This window comes from Ursus arctos, unplaced genomic scaffold (assembly GCF_023065955.2).
Source record: "Ursus arctos isolate Adak ecotype North America unplaced genomic scaffold, UrsArc2.0 scaffold_10, whole genome shotgun sequence".
In the NCBI taxonomy this organism is placed as follows: domain Eukaryota; kingdom Metazoa; phylum Chordata; class Mammalia; order Carnivora; family Ursidae; genus Ursus; species Ursus arctos.
In genome coordinates, this window is record NW_026622764.1 from 76,675,562 (window position 1) to 76,697,955 (window position 22,394).

The 22,394-nt window shown below is 40.1% G+C and overlaps 1 protein-coding gene across 1 annotated transcript in view; it reads left to right on the top strand.

Moving 5' to 3' along the window:
- CRYL1 (crystallin lambda 1) overlaps positions 1–22,394 on the top strand; it is a 151,369-nt gene that overhangs the window by 104,447 nt on the left and 24,528 nt on the right. The window contains exons 4-5 of the mRNA XM_026492955.4: positions 14,981–15,142; positions 22,028–22,222. Coding sequence (XP_026348740.1) covers positions 14,981–15,142; positions 22,028–22,222 — 357 coding nt within the window. The remainder of the gene's footprint in view (positions 1–14,980; positions 15,143–22,027; positions 22,223–22,394) is intronic.

The window sequence follows — 22,394 nt, forward strand, 5'->3', positions numbered from 1 at the left end:
GAAATATGATTTATAAATACCTTCTCCTAGTCTGTAATTTGTTTCTTCATTTTTTGTAACAGTCCCAGAATGAAAGTTTTTAGTTTCAGTAAAGCTCAATTTATCAATTTTTTTTTCTCTTCACATTTCCGATATTGGTATCTTATTCTAAAAATTCTTTGCCTAATCCAAGGCCACATTTGTGTATTATTCTAGAATATCTATAGTTTTAAAATTTACATTTTTGTCTGTGATCATTTTGAGTTAATTTTATATAAAGTGTATAGACCAAGGTTCATTTCTTTGCATAAGGAAAATCCAATCATACCAGCACCATTTGTTGAACACTGTATTTTCTCTATTGACCCGCCTTTGTACCTTTGTGAAAAATCAGCTGTCTGTGCTTATGCAGATCTGTCATCTCTGGGCTTTTTTATATTGTATTGATGCATGTGTCAATGTAACAGTATGTGCCAATCCTCCTTTCTCTAAATTACTATAGTTTTATAGTAAGTTTTGAAATTGAATAGTGTGTCATCTAACTCTGTTCCATTTCAAAATTGTTTTGGCTATTCTGGTTCCCTTGCCTTCCCATATAATATTTGGAAGCAGTTTTTGATATCTACAGAACAACCTTCCAGAATTTTTACTGGGATTTTGTTGACTCAGAATCAAATTGAGGAGAAGTAACATATTAACACTGTTGAGTCTTTCAATTCATGACCATGGTATAGCTCTCCATTTTATTTATATCTTCTTTCATTTATTTTGTCAGCGTTTTATAGTTTTCAGCATACAGATACTTAAGTATTTCGTTAGATTTATGCCTAAGTAATTCTTTTTTTGTGTGTGCTATTATAAATGGTAGTTAATTGTTTTTAAATTTCAATTCTTCATTGCTACAATATAGAAATATAGTTGTTTTTCTTTTTAATGTTGATTTGATTGATCTGTATCCTGCTATCTTGCTGAACTCATTTACTAGTTCTAGGAGCTTTTCATAGATTCTTTGGGATCTTCCATGATCCCATGTAAACATTCATGTCTCATTTAGAGACAGTTTCATTTCTTCTGTCTATATGCCTTTTATGTCTTTTTCTTGCCTTGTTACACTGGCTAGGCATTCCAGTATGATGTGGAACAGTGGCAAGAAGTGGTGAGAAAAGACATTCTTGCCTTCTTCTTGATCTTAAGAGAAAAGCTTTTGGTCTTTCACCATTAAGTATGTTGCTAATGTAGGATTTTGTAGTTTCCCGTTATTATAAATGCATAGATATAGCAGGCAGAAACTCAGTAAGGACATAGTTGAACTCAACAACACCACAGTCAACTGGGTATAATTGACATCTATAGATTGCTTCATCTAACAACAGCAGGATACACATTTTTCTCAAGCTCACATGGAACATTCATCAGGGCAGATCATATAATGGGCCATAAAACATGCTTTAACAATGTAGAAGAGTAGAAATCATGGGATATCTGCTGTCATATCACAATGAAATTAAACTAGAAATCAGTAACAGAAAGATAACTGGAAAATCCCCCAAAACATAGAGATTAATCAGTAGAGTTCTAAATAACACATTGATTCAGGAACAAATTTCAAGAGAAATTTTAAAATATTTTGAACTAAATGAAAATGAAAACACAGCTTATTAAAATTTGTGGGTTTCAGTGAAAGTAGTGATTAGAGGGAAATTTATAGCATTGAATACGTATATTAGAAAAGGAGAAATATCTAAAATGAATAATGTAAGTTTGCACCTTAAGAAACTAGAAAAAGAAGAGCAAATTAAATCCAAAGTAAGCAGAAGAAAAGAAATAATAATTAGAGCAGAAATCGATGAAATTGAAAATAGGAAGTCCATAGAGAAAATCAACAAAACCAAAAGCTGTTTCTTTGAAGAGATCAATAAAATTGATAACTCTCTAGCTGGCTAACTAAGATAAAAAGAGGATATAAATTGCTAATATGGGTAATGAAAGAAGGACATCTCTACAGATCATATGGACATTAAAAGAATGATGAAGGAATACTGTGAACAACTGCACCCACAAACTTGAAAACTTAGATGAAATGGACCAATTCCTTGAAAGACAAAATCTGTCAAAACTCATGCAAGAAGAAATAGATGATCTAATAGGCCCATATATAATAAAGAAATCAATAACTGATACTCGTCCTAAAAAGAAACAACAGATTCAGGTGTGTTCACTAGTGAATTCTACCAATCATTTAGGGAAGAAAATATATCAATTCTTTCCGATCTCAGAAGACAGAGTAGAGGGAATACTTCCCAACTCATCCTATGAGGCCAGCATTTTCACAATATCAAAACCAGGTGAAGACATTACTATCAAAGAAAAGCACAGACCAATATCTCTCATGAACATAGATACATAAATCTGTAACAAAATATCAACAAATCAAATCCAAAAAGGTAAAAAAAGATTTATATACCATGACCGAGTGAGATTTATCCCACATACTCAAGGCTTATTCAGTATTTGAAAATCAATTAATGTATTCCATTACAATGCATTGATACTATTTTTGCTTTGGATATTCAGTTATATTTTTAGAGGAATTGAAAATAAGAAAACATTTATTTTATCTTCGTTTATCCCATTTCCAGTGTTCTTCATTTCTTTGTGGATCCAGTTTTCAGTCTGATATCTTTTTTTCCTTCTGTTTGTAAACTTACCTTTAAAAATTATTATAGACTAGATCTAATGGGAATTAATTCCCTGTGTTGTTTTTCTCAGTAAAGTTTTTTTTCTTCATTTTTGAAAGATAATTTTACTGGGTATAGAATTGTGGGTTGACAGGTTTTTTTCTTCAAGCACTTAAAGATGTTACACCATTATCGTCTAACTTGTATGATCTCTCACAAAGTCTTTTGCAATTTTACCTTTGTTCTGGTATATATTATGTGACTTTTTTCTCTGACTTCCTTCAATATTTCTCTTTGTCTTCAGCAATTTCAACAATTTGAATATGATATACCTAGATGTGTGAGAGTCTGGGGGGAAGGAGAATTATTTATCCTGCAGTGTATTCTCTGAACTTCTTGGTCATATGATTTAGTGATTTTTATTAGTATTGGAATAGTCTCAACCATTATTTCTTTCATTTTTTCCCCTGTCTCTTCCAGGATTCCAGTTGCACAAGTAAGTGTTCAGTCATTTAATACTCTTCCTACAGGTCTTGGATGCTCTGTATGTTCTTCTCAGTCTTTTTGCTCTTTGTTACTTTATTTTGGATAATTTCCCTTGACTCATCTTTAAGTTCACTGATTCTTTCCTCAGCTGTTTTGAGTCTGTGAATGAACCAGTTGAAGGTGTTCTTTGTTACTCTTTCATTTTTAATATTCTCTTTGGTACTTTTTTTATTTCCATTTCTCTGCTAAAAATTACCCATGTGATTTTGCATGTTCAGACTTTACATTAGAGCCCTTAACATAGTAATTGTAGTTATTTTAAATTCACTGTCAGATATGACACCATCTGATTCATATTGGAGTCTGGTCCTGATGATCACTTTGTCTCTGGGTGTGCACTGTTTTTATGCCTCACAAATGTTTGTTTTTGAAAGCCAGACATCTTGAGTAGGACAATAGTGACTGAGGTAAACAGTTTTTACACCTGAGATTTGGCATGCCTTTTCTTCTGTGAGGCTTTTACTGTGAGGATTTGAGTTAATCTGCTTAGGAGGTGGTCAAGGTTTAAGGTCTGTAATTGCTATGGTCACTATTGGTACACTATAGGTTTCAAATTCCTCTAGTAATACCTTGTGTTTAAGATCAAGACTGGTGGGCTTGAGGTTTTTTCTCCTCAGTATCTTCACCTTCACCTTTCAGTCTTCCCTTTGCACGGCCCTCAGAGAGGATCTTCTTCCATATTCTCATTCTGTTCCTCTCCCAGAAATATTCTCCTGTTACTTTTTACTTTACACTGGTTAGCCTGGTGATGGGGAGCAGTGAGAGGGGCTTTTCTTGTGGTTCAGGTTAGGCCTTTATCTTAGGCAGGCATTATGTCTGTGGTGCTTGGGAATGTGGCTTCCTCAGTGCCCTTAGCTCTCCCTCAGCATCTGTGCCTGTTCATCCCCCACGGATAAGGGTTTTTATTTCCGTTCCCTTCACCCAACATAAAATGGGTTTTCAGCAATGGTAGGTTTTCATGCTATTGTCTCTAGTCACTTAAGTGAATCAAAATGTATTTATTCACATTCTGAATGAGTCAAATGTGGAGTCACAATTGTTTCCAATTATTTCCCTTAGATTTTTCCTGTGGACGTTTGAACTTCAAAAACTCTCTGTCTACTGGTTGTAGTCTTAAGTGAATTAGAATGTTAGTGGGTTTCATCATGCACTTGTAGACTTGTCTGTCAGCTGTCCTGCACAGGAGGAAGCCTGTCAGGCTGTTGCAATGTGGAACAGAAAATTTCAACTGCTGGCTAAATCTTTTTGGCATAAATATAGACTTGAAAGAAATGATTGCTAATTTTTTTAAAAACTGGATTATAAAATTCTTTTTGCCACAGAGGAGGGACTTTTTTTTTGTACTTAGTAAGCAATATTTAGCTGTCCTATCACAGGAGTAGCAAGGAATCTTCCTGATGCTGTTTTTGGATTAAATAATGTGTAGATGTGTGGACTTCATTATCCAGCTAGTTGGTCCTGTCTTTGAGCTAGCTTCTTAGAGGTCTTTAACTAGCCAAGAATATTGCCTGAGTTAATGCAATAGTGAGACACAAGAAGCTACATACTATATTTCTTTGAAGCTATATGCAAGATTAGAATAGCTGTTACTTTACTATTGCTTATACCAAAAAAGGTAAATCTTTTTTTAAAATCCCTAGTGGACTAGTTTGAGTGACGTAGAGAGCTGAGTAAAATGAGGGGTAAAGACTCACTCTGCTTGGTACTCTCACTGTCCTTTCATGCATTTGAATGAAGAGGGGATCTTCTTTCTTGAGGGAAGTGGCCTCCTTAGTGAGCAGAAAGGGTAAAACTAGCCAGACCAATGAATCAACCGATGACCAAGAGGGTGACAAAAGCTGCTGACAGCTCCTCCTTATGCCCAGGCTCTCAATTCTTAAAATAGGATTCATTCTCAAAAATTTAAGGCTGTGACTCATGGCGTCAGACTTTTTTTTTTTTTTTAATCGAGAAGGATTGCAACTTTGTTAATATAGAGGCTCTGGCTAAACATACACCTGTTAGTAGGGTGTGTGTTCTCATTAACTGTTTTACCAAGAAGAGTTTTGCATCAAATAGAGTCTTTAATTTGGGGATAGTTAGTGCTAGAGAAACCCTTCAAAATCTTCAATGGGAAGGGAATTTTTCCTTTCTTGGCTAGAGGTTTAGGAGTAGTATAGAATTTTAGTTTACTGTTAAAATCATCCTTGGGCCAACATTCTTTATCATCTATTGTGAGATTCATTATCTTTTTTTCTTTTCAATGCTCATGGGAAAGAGAGACTCTTCTGTTCTGGACTAACTTTTCAAGGATGTTTGTATAATTAACAGCCTTGGAAAATCGAATGTCTCTCTCTGGAGCAAAGGGCAGTTTTGTTTGCTGTCACCCTCTGGGGCATTGGTCAGGTGGGTTGCTTATAGTCAGTTGTGAGGGATTTGTGTTTCCTAATAAGCTCAAAGTTCCTCAGTTGGGACACAAACCCAGATCCAGCTGGCTCCCTTCACGTTACCCCCCTGGGACTTGGGGATAAGGAGAACTGATGTGAACATGAAGCTCATGCTGTTTTGATATCCTGTAATATTGTCCTTCATCTCTGACCCAAGAGTCTCATGTCTTCTGTGAGCATCTGTGAAACTATGGCGGGCAACCTTGTTAGCTTCCATATAGGGCAAAATCTCAGATTCTTTATAATTCTTGATATTATCCTTAAACATTGTCTTGCCTTAAAATTAATGTAAAAACTTGAAAAAATGGAGAAAAAAATCACTTTTAATCCCATCGCTCTTAGATTATAATCTTGATAGTATGTTTATATGCATGTTTCCATTCTTTCCATGTATAATTCTAATCTTACTATAATACAAAATCATATCCTTTAAATAACATTCCTCTGATTGTAGAAGTAATTAATGGTGATTACAGAAAATTAGAAAATTTATAAAAGAATAAAGTTGTTAGTATTCTTATTGCCCAGAGATGGAGTCCCTATTACCAGTTTGTATATTTCCTTCCAATATTTTATGTACATTTATTTTACAGTTGTAAGGGAGACTTGTATATTCTTTACCTAACCTGTCTTGTGTACTTTACTATTTAATTCAGTATTGAAAAGTAGGCTCCCTTGCTTTAATGGTTATAGTGTCTCATTCTATGGGTGTCCATATTATCATAATCACTTTATAATAATTCTTAGTCAGTTTTGGAAATCGATTCTTTCTTTATGTATTGCTTCTATCCACCCCCCTTTTTGTTTCTTTCTCTCTCCCCAACTTCACTTCACTTCTTTCTGGAACTGCATTTACCTGTATGTTAGAACTCTTCAACATTTCCAATGCTCTTTTCTGTATTCTGTATTTTCTGTATTTTCCATTCTGTTGTCTCTTCATGCTTCAGTCTGGATATTTTATCCCAATGTATCTTCCAAATTATTTATTTCTTCAGCTAAGTCTGTCTTTTAAAAGTCTTCATTGTATTTTTCAGTTGTTGAGTTTCTATGTGATTCTTTTTATAGTTACTAGTTATATGCTAAAATTTTTCAGTATCTTTTAGTTCCTTAAACATATTAATAAGTTATTTCAGAGTTTATATCTGGTGACACCATTCTGTGGATGTCCTATAGGTCTATTTCTGAAGTCTGTTTTCTCTCTTAGTTTTCAGTCAAGTCTTCTCTGCTATCCGTTTTGTTTTTTTGTTTAAGTGTGAGACATGGCTTATGAAAAACCAAGGTTCTAGTTATGCTTTTGTCCTCCAGAGAAGCTAGGCTAGGAGCTTATCTCTAATTTAATCATGGGTTGAAATGAGTTGAGGCAAGTTGAGGCTTGTGAAGACTGGTCACTGTTACTCCAGGGTATAGCCCTTGAGGGTCCCAACTGGAAGCCTAGAGCAGTTACCAGGCCCTGAGCTCCAGTTTTCCCTCAGCACTCTGAGTCTGCCAAAAGCCTTGCTTATCATTTCAGTCATTTTGTGTCTGCTTTTGAAATAAACAATTGCTTTGAGGATTAAAGAGGAGCTGTATGTGAGGCTTATATCTCCAAGTTTCCCTACTACCTGAATCTTGGGCCTGCAGTTCTTCACTGTTTCAGACAGATTATTTTTTATATGTTTTCAGCTTTTTTAGTTGTTCTCAGCAGGAAGATTGTCGCAGACAACCTAGTGTACCATTATCAAAAGTGGAATGCTCTCTACAAGTAATTTATTGTTATAGCTCCTTCTGTGCCCAGTGGTAGGCCCTGGGTTATGGTTGGTAAGTAAGACATTTTGGAGACCAGATAGAAAAATTTTAATGTTCCTTCTGTTGTTACTAACATGTGTGCCCCTCCACCCCCCCATTCACCAATACCACTTAAGAGCAGTTGGTGATACTATGTTAGTATTCCTACTTTGACCAGACTCTATAGTGTCTGTAATCCTCAAGTCTGACCAGCTAAGTGTGGCCTTCTGGCTTGGTGCCATATTGTCATGTTGCTTGCTTTGGTTACAGTGCATATTGTCTGCTCTGTTATAACTACTTGCATGAATGTCTGGGTTTTTTGTTTGTTTGTTTTTGTTTTATGTGCTTCTTAAAACATGTGCTTCTTGAAAAGCAGGGTCTACACCTTCTTGTTCTGTTGAGTAGGAAAGTTCCTTGCATAGACGAGTTCCTCATCAGAAGTGTATTTGAATTCAGATGTTAATGCTAATAGTAACTTGTCAGCCAGTTTCAGACTTCCATCTTCCCAAGGTCCCCTCAGTGGATCTACTTCACGTATTAGCTTTCTTCAAGATTCCAAAATACTTCTAGACTAGTACACAAATACATATACAAAGAGAAGCTTCTGTAGGTTGTGGCATAATGTTATGATTTATACTGTAAATGAAATGGGAGTCATTGCATTAGATATAGGTGACAGAATTTTTTTCTATTAAAAAATACTGGAGGTTGTTTTTAGCATGGAGTCCTATCTGTGGGATTAGCAGCATGACTAGTAGCTGAATAATGGGAGGGGCTTTAGCAGTAGTGCCAGCTTCCTGCTATGCAGCATGGAACAGATTGCAGTAGCTGAGAGTCCATCCATCACATACATACTGAAAGGAGACAGATCAGTTCACACTCAGAGCTCCGTGCTATTGCAGAGTTGGGGGAAGAAGGAGAGACACAAATGCCTGGACTTCAGTGGAGTATCTTCCTAAGTCAGAACAAATCCTTAGTAAAAGAGAACAGACCTTTAGTCCGTGGCAGATGGAAGTCTGTTTTGAATGTGTAGGTCTAGGAATGGGTAGGATTGCCCCATGGGTTGCCAGAAAGCAGGGAGGTGTCTTGTGTTTATTGTTTCAGTCCTCTTTAGACATTTTCTCTAAAATAATGTAATGATCGAGAAGAGTAAATATGTATTCAATGAGCATGTGGGGTGTTGTATGAAACTGACTACATCACAGAATTTTTCATTAATTAATTAATTGATTCAACAAATGTTTACTGAATACCTTCTCCTCGTCAGGCATTATTCTTGGAGCTGGGAATACAGCAATAAAGTAAAAATAAAAAGACCTACTCTCATGGAGCTTTCATCTTTGAATTCTGTTTTACAGTATTGGTGTTTGTTTAAATATAGCCATTTTCTAAATGTCAATTCAAAAGATGGGCAGTGTTCTCTTAGTATGTTTATTTTCTCTTGCATGTGAGATGTAAACCTTTAGAATATTGAAATACAAAATTTCCTTCCTCCCCCAGTTTTGGAGCCTGCATCATGCTTATTTATACCTTAGTACGCTCTGGATTTGGTCATATGATTGTACTGGGGCGGGGGGAATGGCTTTATGACACCTTTAAGTATATAGTAGGTAGTCATTAAAATAGTGTTACTTAGTATTAGACTACTAAATATTAACATTGCTGATTATAAATATTTTTATCACATAAATTTGATGCTTTAGAAACATTGTACAAAAACAAAACAAAACAGAAACATTTTACAAAATAATGAGAGTCAGTAGACCGTAAACCTAGTGATTTTGTAGGCAGGGGACTAGAATTGTGATGTTACTTCCCTATGGTTCTTGAGATTAATAGAGTATTTAAGGTTTTTCTTTCTATACTGGAAAATTTATATGCCAGCTAACACTAGAAGAGGGGATCAGATTAGATAAATTTGAGGTGCCTGTGAAGTATCCATGTGAAGATAGTTTGAGAAGGAGAAATAAAAGGTGAATTGAATCTTTAGATTGGTGAGTTAAGCTGTGGGCTTTGTTGGGATTTCCTAGGGAGAGAATTGAGGTGAGAAGAGAGGAGTCTGGGACTGAGTTTTGAGAAAATCTGGTTCTATTTGATTGGTTTTTGCCATCTTTATTGTAGTCTTTTTATTTTTCTTCGGATTTATTATGTTCTGTTCCTGACTTCTTAAATTGGATGCTTGACTTGTTGATATTTTAGACTTTTTTTTATTAAAGAAATTTGAAGAATAAATAAGAACTGTTTTAGTCATACCCATAAATTTTGACTTTTGGTGTCCCCTCTGGACAGACGGAGTCAAGATACAGATAGCTATTGCCTTGGTGTTGCTGTTCCTGTGGAAAGTACTATAAAATTATTTTATAGTCAAATATATACATGGTTGCAAGTGAAACTAGTTTTATGATACTATAGAGTTTTCAAAAATGAGAAGTTTTCATAAAACAGTGGTTGTCATCCAACAAAATGTTGAATGCAATTTGTTGTTTCACTCATTGCAATAACAAAGTGTTTGGGCTAGAAGTATCTAGTCCAATTATTATTTAAAAAAAGCATCGTGTTTTAATTTCCTTCCAAATATCACAAATAGACCCTCTCCCTGTTCTCTGCTGCTTTGAGAATTACTTCATTATAAAGAGAGATTCCCTGATGGAAATGCTTTATACTAAAGTGTGTTTGATATGGAGGCAAAAACAAAGTCATACAAGAAAATAATTTATGTAGTCTTCTCAGATTTGTCACCTGGAATTTAAAGATAGTCCTCACTGGTAATAAATGGTCTCAGTGATTGATGTGATATCCTTCACATCAACTTATTTTTCATTTTTCTTCTTAAAAATTCAGCACTTGGGGGGCGCCTGGGTAGCACAGTCGTTAAGCGTCTGCCTTCGGCTTAGGGCGTGATCCCGGTGATCTGGGATCGAGCCCCACATCAGGCTCTTCCACTGGGAGCCTGCTTCCTCCTCTCCCACTCCCCCTGCTAGTGTTCCCTCTCTCACTGGCTGTCTCTCTGTCAAATAAATAAATAAATAAAAATCTTAAAAAAAAAAAAATTCAGCGCTTGGGGCGTCTGGGTGCTTGAGTTGTTTAGGTGTCTGATTTCAGCTCAGGTTGTGATCTTGGGGTCCTGGGATGGCTCCACATTGGGCTCTGTGCTCAGCAGGGAGTCAGCTTATCCCTCTCCCCCTGCCCCTCCCCCAGCTCATGAACGCTTGCCTGCTCTCTCTCTCTCAAATAAATGAAATCTAAAAAAAAAAAATCATTCCTGATGCCTTACTTAATTCTCCTCCAATTTTGTGTTTTATGCTATTCCCAGCACTTTGTTAAGTAAAAATTTTGTATTAAAAGTCCCGAGTCTTCCTCATGAGAAATATTTAGAAATGCAGTAAAACTATATGCTATTTGCAGGCTTAAATGAACTATTTTTAATTGTATTTTTTTCATGGCAAGTGTTTTAACTGAGTTCTAAATAAATGATAAAAGGTACCAGAAATAGCATCAGAATGAGGATGGAACATAGACTCATAATCAGGACAGCAATTGTTGCAGGTGCCACTTCAGCCTCTTCTCCATCCCCTGTGGTCGCTCAAAGAAAAGACTGCTATTTAAAGCAAACAACAGTAATCCTGGTAACCATAACACCTAATCCCCAGGAAGTAACGTTCCTAAATACGGTCTACACTGATTTTTACTTTGGAAAGGTCTCTCTAGATTGGGTATAATTTGTTTTATTTTATTATATTTTATTTTTTTATTTTATTTTATTTTTTTAAAGGTTTTATTTATTTATTTGACAGAGAGAGACAGTGAGAGAGGGAACACAAGCAAGGGGAGTGTGAGAAGGAGAAGCAGGCGTCCCGCCGAGCAGGGAGCCCAACACGGGGCTCGATCCCAGGACCCTGGGATCATGACCTGAGCTGAAGGCAGACGCTTAACAGCTGAGCCACCCAGGCGCTCCTATAATTTGTTATAGATTATTGTAAACTCTGGGTTTTGTAATATGTTTTTTAAAACTTTTTATTGATGTTAAGGAAAAAAATAAGCCCCTGGTTAGGGCATAGTACAGCTTATTGCCTGTGATAATGAAAACTTGAATAGGTAATAATCAGCACTGACAGACGTTGTAATGTGGATCACTTCTCTCGGGTTTGAGAATGAATTTCCTTCTGCCATGATTGCAGTGGGGTCTTAGCTCACCTTTCTTTTCTTGCCATGTCTTTCCTCATGTCTGTTGGCTAATAGAACTTCTTTGCATGTAAAATACTTTAAATACTGAGGTCTTCTAATTTAATTTTACTTTTTTTCTGGAAAGCACATTGAAGATTGCTTCCAGATGTTTTGTATTAACAAATGTAGATTTTCTAGCAACAGAACACCTATCTAAAATGCCTGAATTGATTTTTTAAAAAAAATTAATGAAATTTAATTTTCCCCATGAAAATATTTGCTTTGGAAAATGGTATTGTTGCACAGAAAGTGAGTAAATTTCAGAAGCGAGTTCTTATTCCCTTTGTCTGGGAATTATCCAGTACACTCACTTGCTGTGGCCATGTTGCTTTTCTAGAACATTCCTAATTGACTAACATTGACTAATAACAAAACGCCAAAGTTTAAAAATGATTTACTTTTTAAAATGTAAGTTAGAGAGAATTAAAAGTTATACCTATAATACCATCATTCAGTTTCTTCCTTTCAAGAAGGCAAGGGAAAAAGTGTTTAAACTTGACCTTACCTTTTAACTATGTGGTACTGCCTGAGATGAGTGAACTCTTCTGATGTACCAGGTAGGGCTGTGGTACTTGGGAAGTTACATGTGCTTTACTTTTCCCCAGAGTTTTGTTTGTTGAAATCTGAGCGTACCGACTTATAGTGGTTGTGTGTGAGAATTTTATTATGTGTTGTGTCTCCTTCCCACTTCAAAACAAACAGAACAGAAACAGATAATCATCATTGCTTTCAAAATGCTGTCAGAGTTTAATTTAAGCCAAGTCAAGCTTATTACCTTCAGTGGTGATTTCTCTAGAAAGGACCCCTGAAAAACACTGCTGCTTCGAGAAGGCACTGGCTGGATTCTCACCTGGTCACATGGCTGTAGTTTAGAGAGAGCAAGCCTGCTTGGCATTTAGGTTCTCAGCTCTCTCATTGTTTGGTACCTTTCTCTGCCCTTCCTCTCAGGCTCTCTTAGCTTTGCAAGCAACCACAAGTGATGAGGGTCCTGAGTTAATAGCGTTTCAGACTCCATTTCTCAGACAAGGAGTATTGGTTCCCTACTGAATAGCAAGGAAATGAACTCAAGGCTTGACATGGACAGAGGCATTATAACCCTGGCCCACCAAATTGAACACAGTTGTTACTATCAACAACAACAACAACAAAACTTAAAGCAAATGTGCTATTAAAAAACCCTTACATAACTGTAGCAGGTTTGGGTTTCCTCTGGTTCAAGTTTTCTTGCCTCTTTGATAATCAAATGATCTGAAGAAAGGCATAGAATTTCAGGGGGGAATCTGCATGAAAGGCTAACAATAAGGCTATTCACGAGGACTCTTTTATTAGCTTAAACAGTATCTGCATCATTCTTAGTCTCTGGCTTTACTACAAGGCTCCATTTAAACGTAACCCAACTTGCTGACTTAACTGATCCAGGAATTACTCAGTACAACCAGCCAGCTACTGTAGCTTTTTTCCCCCTTTTGATAAGGGGATTTAATACAATGGCCTTTACAGTTCTTAAATGACTCCATTTTTTTTTCTGTCTTTGAGATGTGGCGCTTATACGATCTTTTGTCCTTAGTAAAATTTCACATGGTTTGATTATATTTTAAAAAGTATAAATAAATACAATATTGACTCCCTACCCTCAGAGTAGAACTTTTTTAATCTTGTAGAGGATATAAAAATGGAATTTGTCATAATATTTACACAGCTGATTTCAGTATATTAGATCTCATTATTAATGATTAGGTATTAAAATAATCAAACTTGAACATATTTTTCTTTATTTTTGAGGGGTAATTTTTTTTTTTAAGATTTTATTTATTTATTTGACAGAGAGAGCCAGCGAGAGAGGCAACACAAGCAGGGGGAGTGGGAGAGAAAGAAGCAGGCTCCTAGCGGAGGAGCCTGATGTGGGGCTCTATCCCAGAATGCTGGGATCACGCCTTGAGCCCAAGGCAGACGCTTAAGGACTGCGCCACCCAGGCGCCCCTGAGAGGTGATTTTCATATCATTACTAGTAGTCCTTCAGCATTTCATATTCACCTTTACACACTTTTGGTTATCTGCTGGTGTTTATACCATTTCTGCTACCACAATGCTAATACCCTAATCAGGACATCCTTGGTTGGTCCCTGAGTAGCTGGGGGAGGAGGGTAGGACAGAGCTCTGACATCAGAGTGGAGAGATTCTCGAGGACGTATTTGGTAGCATGTCACACTCAGAGTATAGATGACTCATACTTTGGATCCACACCTCAGACTAGTGGGTCTCAAACTTCAGTAGGAACAAAAATCACTGGAATGTTTGACAAAAATGCAGGTATCTGGACTCCCCCCACCTGGCCCCCGACTGTCAGTAGGTCTGGGATGAGGGCCTGAGAATTTGCATTTTTGACAAGCACCCAGTGGATTCTGATGCTGATGATTACCGAGCCATACTGAGACTATTATCCTATAAACTCACCGGGGAACTTTGGGAGTTCATGATACCTGCCCTGAAAGGCGTCTTGCCTCCAGGTAAGCTGTGACCCATTTGGGTAGGAGTGGCCCTGTGTCGTTTCCCAGAGGAGTTGGTGGCAGGAGGGTAAGGATGCCTCTAGTATTTCTAGTGCTGGAGCAGCTTGAGTACCCTTCTCCCATTCTGCTTCTGTCCGCAGCAGGGCAGTACCCACCGTGCGTATCACATTCCCAGGGACAGGCCTCACCTGCGGGCCCGCTCTTGGGTGTTTAAAAATGTCATCTCCCTCTGCCCCGGCTCTGTGCATGATTAGAATTTCAGAGCCGTGTTATCTGCAGCACTTAATCCAAATTTGCTCCTCTGTCCTCCTCCCATGCCCCTATTAAAGTAATTTTAGATTTTTAGAAACAAAGGTCCTTTTCAAAAGGATTTCCCCTAGGAATGGATGCTCAAGAAGCCTTTGGGAATTATGGATGTAACATGTTTGTTCATTTCATGAAGATAAGATTTTTCCTTGAAGATAAGTTGATCTGATGGTCAGGACAGATAGGGAAAATAAGTGGTGATGACTACTGTTGCTGTTTGTAGCATTTTGCCAAAGGAGCTGTCGTGTCCACCCCCAAAGACTTGGCACACCGTGTTTTATTACGGGAATTTTCAGTTGGTCGACTTTTCTATTATGAGAATTTTAAGACCCATGTAAAACTAGAAAATACAACTCCCATAGCATGTCACCGTTTCCAGAGTTATGGAGATTTGGCTGCGTTTCTCGGCAGCTTTTTGTTTTGCTCTTAAATTTTGCTAGGAGTTTTCTGATTGGTTCATTTGGGGAATGAATCAAACATGACATATGCTTTGCTTGGGGCCTGACTGAGTGCAGCATCATGAATAGTAATTTGAATATGTCCTTTCCAGGAATGCGTGCCAGAAAACCTGGAGCTGAAGAAGAAGATTTTTGCTCAGTTAGACCAAATCATTGATGATAAAGTTGTGTTGAGCAGCTCCACCTCTTGCCTCCTGCCTTCCAAGTTGTTTGCTGGCCTGGCGCACGTGAAGCAGTGCATTGTGGCCCATCCCGTGAGTGCATTAAACCTCAAGAACTGGTTGTATCTCATTCTGGTTTTTAGAGCAATACATTTTGACTAATCTGCTAGTATATTTTAACTGCTTTATTGAGGTATAATTCATATGCCACACAATTAAAATTATATAAATATAGAAAGTAGTACAATACCGGCATTTTAAAAAAGAATTTAATCCAAAAATGCCTTGAATTGTACCTGCGTACCCAATGCATAATGGGATAGAATGAGACATACTTACACATTTTCACTCTTATGAGACTCACTGTCCAGCTGAAGAGAGAAACTACTAAACACATAATGCTACTGTCAGGGAAAAAGCTACATTTAAAAAATGTATACATTGAGTAAGATTTTGTAGCCATGTCACTGTGCTGTGCAGTTTACTCGACACAATTCAAAGTAGGACCAGTTTTGCTAAAGTCAAGATTATGGGTCCTGCTCCTGAGATTCTGGTTCAGTAGGTTGACTTTAAACCCCTACCCCTTTTTCTTGTTCCCTTGTACCCATTTGTTGTAATTACCTGGGCAGACTTATTCACTGGGGGTACAGGATGAGTTATATTGGACAGTGGTTTCCAAATTGATGTGCAAGCACTCAGTAAATCTTTTTGAGGTGAATGTGGTAATGTGACGAAAGAGGAATCAGAGAGGAGATCCAGGGATCACTTGGTGGGGGTTTGAGTACTGACTGAGCTCAGTGTGACCTTGGAGAACCGGGACAGACTGTTAGGACAGAAAAGCTAACTTAGCTCAAGCCATAATAAATAGGGTAGTAGATGACAGTGGCCACACCCCCAGCACCAGCAGGCCATCAGAGGGGAAGGCTGAGGAGAGGCTAATGGAGAAGCTGGGGGCCAAGGTGGGCAAGATCTGGTTGGACTGACAAGGGAGGAGAGAATGTGAGGCTGGGAAAGAGTGTAAACAAAGACCCTTGGCCAAGAGCAAGCGTGGGGTGTGCAGAGCTGCGAGAAGACCAGCCTACTGGAAGAACACACATACCTCACATACTTGGGGAGCAGGAGGAAAAAGCTGGAAGGCTTGGGAACAGTTGGGTTATACAGAATATTGAGAGTTGCTCTGAAGACCTGGGACTGGCTTAGGCACAGAGCAGCCTTGTGATGTGGTGGAAATGCTGCCTTTGGAGGGTAATCGGAAGGTTCTTTCTATTTTGAAGATGGCTCAGAGAGGGGAGGAGCTGCCTCACAGAATTGGGGCAGTATTCCAAGAATGGGTGACCAGGGCCTCAGTGAAGCTGAGTGTCCTAGACTGAGAGCAGGGAAAGTCCTCTTTCTGAGCAAGAGTAGTTCAGAGTTGGGGGCGGCGGGTAACAGACTTGCCCAGGGAGCTGAGGAAAAAGGGGGAGTCACAGATGCCTGCTGAATTCTATGTGCTGAGAAGAGGGGCAGCTTGGACCACCATTCACATGACTGTATGTATCTGTCCAGATGTTCTCCTACTGAAGTATAATGGGAAGTCAAGATTGGTGATAAAATACAGAGACTTAGACCCACAGAACATAAAGAAAACCGGTCATGTCTAGCTACCACTCAGATATAGGAAATTAGCACCAGGAGGGACCTTAACTGAAGCATCCAAATACCAAGTGCATAAACATGTCCTATCTTTGCTTCTATGGCATTTACATGTCCGTAAAAAGGACTCTTAGAAACTGTAAACCATTGTTAGTTGCTTCAGTGAAAAGTGTAAGCCTCTTGCCTGAAAACTTCCAATTTCTAACCAGAGATTTTACTTTCTTTTTTTTTAAGTTGTATTTTATTTTATTTATTCTTTTTAATAATAATATTTTTTTATTATATTATGTTAGTCACCATACAGTACATCCCTGGTTTTTGATGTAAAGAGATTTTACTTTCTAAGTCAGGTAAAATAAAAGAAAAAAACAACGAAGTCAAATTGTTTAGAAAATACCTCCTAAGTCCTTTAACTCGACTTCTACCTATATCTCTTAATTTTAAACTACCTGGTAGATGAGACTACACCTTATTCACTTTCCTGTCACACCTAACAAGCACCTCCGACTAGCAGTTCAGCCGGTGACTGTGGAATAATGACATTTCTCCTACAATTCCAGGGTTGTTCGCGTTTACTTCTTTAATCAAAGGCAAGCAGCATAGCCAAAGTAAGCTCAGACCTTATTTCAAAAATTAATGTCTTATTACTTCTGTAGATTATTTTATACCAAAGCCAACATTAACTAAAGCAGATGAAGTCGCCCAAGTTGACTGTCTTTGGAGTTTTATCCTTTCTTTTGTGCTGCCCATTGTTTAATCATTCCATTGAGCTCAAGGAGAGTGAAAAAAATCATCTTTGAACAGTTTAACCTAAACTGGATGGACAGTCCCTAAGTAATCCAGAACCATTTATGATCTTTGGGGAGCTACAGTTTCCCTTCAGCCCTGCAGGCCAGGCAGGAGAAGCCCAGCGTGTCAGCTCACGTGCCACTACCTCAGCTCTGTGCTCCAGTCACCCACAACTCTGCCCAGTCAGGAAACAGCATAAAGGAAAAGGAAGCCCATTCATGCCTCTGAAAGGCTGGGGCAAAAGTGGATAGTCAGCAGTTGCCAAAGATTGCTGCCTCCACCCCTCCTCGGAAGAACCAGCAGCCAAGGAGTTTCCACATCACGTACTGTGTCTTGGGCACCTTTTCCCACTGGGGAGTGAGAAGCTTTCAGGTCAGCTCAGCATGGCTGGGTGAGTGTGTTCTCTCAGCATACAGGTAGTTTGAGTGGGAATTTTGAGTGGGCTTCACAGACTAGAGTCAGGAAAGTGACAGGCTCAGGAAGAGGGTGTTAATGTGGCCCTTCTCTGTGTCCCTGACAGTCTTCCACTCAAATGTTTTTATGTTGCCTTTGCTTGTCTGCCTTGTCTCCCCGGGGATGTGTAGAGGGGCTCAGGGATGGCCATTTGGTGGCTGGTGGTTATCTGAGGGTTGAGTTTGGTTGCATTCTCTCTTGGTACTTAGATCTGTGTTAGCAATCAATCAAAGCAGCAGTTTTCTACTGATCGTTTCAGCCACATTTTACAACCTTATTTCACTTGGGGACGTGATGGTGCCATGGAGCTGATGGGGGCTGCTTTAGCCCATCACATGCTCTTGGTGCCACTCTTATGGATGCCCTATAGATGGCTCTGCCTGGGAAGGACACACATCTGCTCAGGGATTACAGTCTTGGGTGGAAACAGTTCCTAAACACACAGCTCTCACTTAGGTTACTAGTTGGCCATGGCGCTCTAACACAGCCTGGAATTAAATCAGGCCCTGCCTGCGTAAGGAGCCCAGAGTATTCCCATCGGAGCACTCGTTGCCCACGCTTGCACCTTTTCCGACTTACTCTCCCACCTGACCCGGAACCATGTGCCCTCATGTTGACGGTCATTTGAATGTTCGTCTGTTTTTGGAGAACACGTGTGTGTGCGTGTGCTGGCAGTGCCCATTTCACATTACTAGTTACTGCCTTCAGAGGGGCTGCCTTTCCCTCTCTGTCTGTGGAGGGTGAGTTCAGGAAGGGGGTGGTAGGGCTTATCACTAACGAAAGGACTTTACTACCTAAGTTATCAAAATGGTGAGGGATTAAAGCCTCTCAGCCTGCTGAAGCAAAATACCCCTTCATTTTTACACTCCTCTCATAAAGAAGAAGAGGAATTCACCTGGTCAGGAGTGCCCCCTCCCCAGCAGGGCTGTGAGAATGAATTGCAAATTGCTGTGCCTGTGTTCTGGGAAAAGGGACAGTCTGCCTTTCCTCTGTGAGTTTAACTCTGTTTAATCTGCTGCAGGGAAAATAAACGAAGCCTCTGTGTTGGGCTGTGCTATCGCCGTGATCACATGCCTCCCAGGCTGTGGTCCAGATTCTGGGCAGGCTTTTCACGAGGTGAATGGAGACTGCCCCCCTTGGACTGCCCTGCTCAACCTGAGCTCTCAAAGAGCCTCCAGCAAAGCTCAGCCCCACTCTCTGGCCAGCTGAGCCCAGGACCATCTCCTGTAACCTTTAAGGAAGTTACCTCCTTTCCTCTTTGTTTGTTCTTCCCATTTCTTGAGGGCGTGTTTCTAAGTCTAACTCACAGACTCCTGAGCTCAGAAGGCCCAGGTGCTACCGTCCATGTCAGAAACCGAATAGCAGTCAGGAAACACAGCCATTCCTTTCCTATCTAAGAGAGTCGCTTGCTGGGGCGTCTGGGTGGCTCAGTCTGTTGAGTGTCGGCCTTCGGCTCAGGTCATGATCTCAGGGTCCTGGGATCGAGCCCCATGTCTAGCTCCCTGCTCAGCCTGCTTCTCCCTCTCCCGCTGCCCCTGCTTGTGTGCCACCCCCACCTCTGTGTGTCAAATAAATAAAATCTTTTAAAAAAAAGTTGCTTGCTTTGCTTACCTCTTGTCCTCTCCCATCCCCACCTCTCCTCTCTCTACCATGTTATATTTAAGGCACACCTGTCATTGTCACTGTTCATCTCTGAGTCTGTAGTAGGGATTAGGGTCCTTGTCCCAGGACTGAGGTGCCATAGCAAGAACAACCCCCTGTAGGCCCTCAGACTCTGGGAGGTCCTTGCTCAGAAGCTTATCAACTTGAGCGCATGGACACAGAAGTGTGAAAACTCAACCTGTTTTAGGAAGCTCAAAGGGCTGGATCATGCAGTTGTATTTTTGTGGGTGGGGGGAATCAGGATCCTGCAGGGTTTTGAACTGCAGGTGGTATGATCAGCATCCTGTTTTTAGTTTTTTTTTTTCCTCAATTTTAATTGTGATAAAATACACATAAGATTTACCATCATAACCATTTTCAAGTGTACAGTTCAGTGGCAGTAAGCACATTCACACTGTCGTGCAGACCTCACCACCATCCATTCAGACTTTCTGTCTTCTGAAACTGAAACTCTGTCCCCATTAAACAGCAACTCTCCATCCTCCTGCCCCCAGCCCTTGCAGCCTCAGGTTCACCTTTGTGTCTCTGGATTTGACAGGCCCCTGCCTGACAAAGGATCACCTTGGCAGTGGCAGAGAGAATGAGCCTGGAGGTGGAGGCCAGTGAGGAGAGTGCCAGAATCTGACTTGGAGGTGATGGCCTGAGCTAAGCGTGTGGTGGCAGGAATGGGTTTTTTGAGAGATGTGCATAGAATTGACAGAATCACTGATGGGGAGTGGGGGAGGCAGGAGAGAGGTAAGCACCAAGGATACTGCTCATGGTACTAACTTGGGTGTTGGGGCTGTGATGGTGTTCTCATCAAGATGGGATGCTAGGAAGAGGACCCAGGGTTTTAGGGTGGGAGAGAAGGGAGTTTAATTTGTGACAGGTTGAGTGTATGCCTGTTGGCTATCCTAGGGGTGTATCCAGTACACAATTATAAATTGGACCTGGAGTGGGAGGTGAGCTCCCTGTGAGATCTCAGTGTTTTGGGGTGAGGATGACGCCCTGGGAACTGTTGAATTCTGCCTAGAGCCAGAGAGTGGGCACAGAAGGAGGCCAGTGATGGCAGCCTGGGAGTACCGCCATTTAAGGAGAGTGTGGGCTGGAGGAGAGCCTGTGAGGAATACTTGCATGAGGAAACTAGCAAGTTGTACTTACAAATGCTTTTTAACTGTTGTCTCAATCTGTGTTTTTGCTACCCATGAGGCTTGCAACATTGAAAGACCTTAAGCCCAACACCTTTGTCTGATAGTAAGATAAAATTCATCTAAGATACACAGACTTCCAGTTCTTACAATTCTGATATTTAAAAAAGCTAGAGGTAGACATTTTCAAAAGAGTATAGGCAGGAGACAAGTGATTCAGTTGCGGCACTGAGTTATAATTTACTTACTTGGAAACAGGTGCCATCCTCTCTTGCTTTCTAAGGGGGCTGAGAGAGAGTGACCAGGGCAGGCTGAGAGCAGGAGTCTTCTCGGAAGCTAAGCTGTGTGTGGACTATAGGCCTCTCCCAAGCAGTGTCCTAGGAGAAAGAAATTTTTCTTTCCCTTTTCTGTAGAAGTCATTTTAAAATGGATGCTTCTTGAAGTGACTATAAGATTCTATGAATTTTCGTCCCTATATCAAGGAAAAATTATTTAAAAGCATCATTTGGGAAACAATTTACTGCACTGCATTTGGCTTTTAATGGCAAGGCTAATCAAGTTTTACCAAGCAGCATTTTCTTTGGACCCAGGGTAATTCTCTTTGGGAATGAATATTCAAGTACAGTTTCTCAAAGTACACCAAGGAAACCAGAGCCCAAAGTGTAAAAGCTGGGCGAAGCAAGCATTTCCATTAGGGCCTACTCACCGTGGATCGGCCCTTCTAATCTCAGGCTGTATTGTGATGTCGAGGCTGCGGTAGAGTTCTGATGCTGTGTGATTTCTAGGTGAGATTTGATGGGGGGGCGGACAGACATTTGAGGCTTAACATGGAGAAGTTAAGGAAATACCAAGTTTGGGAAGAGGCTGTCAGTGATTTTAATACCGACACAGCAGAATAGCAAGAACCTGCAGTGACTCTTGTGGAGAGAGTGGCTCTGGAGGCTGGCCAAGGTAGGTAGAAGCCTATGAGGTCTAAACAGCGGGTTGAGGAGAAATCCCGTGGGGAGTTCAGGGGTTTGGAGATTAGCCCTGAATGTATAGGATGGTCATCGGCACCTCCAAATTTCAACCTCATATGTTGGTACTGATTTTTCTGTAAATAAAGCCATGGAATTCTGTGCTCAAGTTTTTTCTTTCCCTCCTTTGTGGATTAGTTATATTTCAAGTTTCTTGTCATTGGATGCTAAATTTAAAGAGGCCTTTCCAAAGACAAATCTGCCCCATCTGACCATTCTAGGCAAGCAGAGTCTGCCAGAACAGCACCCTAGCTACAGAACTGCCTTATGACCATCTCCTCTTCTGTCTCTCCCGTAAGGTAAATCCACCATATTATGTGCCATTGGTTGAGCTGGTCCCACACCCGGAGACCGCCCCCTCGACAGTGGACAGAACCTACGCCCTGATGCAGAAGATTGGACAGTCCCCAGTGAGAGTCATGAAGGAGATCGATGGCTTTGCCCTGAATCGCCTCCAGTATGCCATCATCAGTGAGGCCTGGCGGCTCGTGGAGGTGCGTGGGCTGCTTCCAGCCTCTGGCAGCTGGAGGGGAAGGTGGCAGCAGCGTCCTGGGGCTGCGTGGAGAGGGGCGTGGTGGGTGGGAAAGTCAGCGCTTGGTCCTGCTTGCTCTGTTCTGGGGACTGAGGGCAAGCTCTTTCTCTCAGGTTCAGTCAACAGGCAAGGAA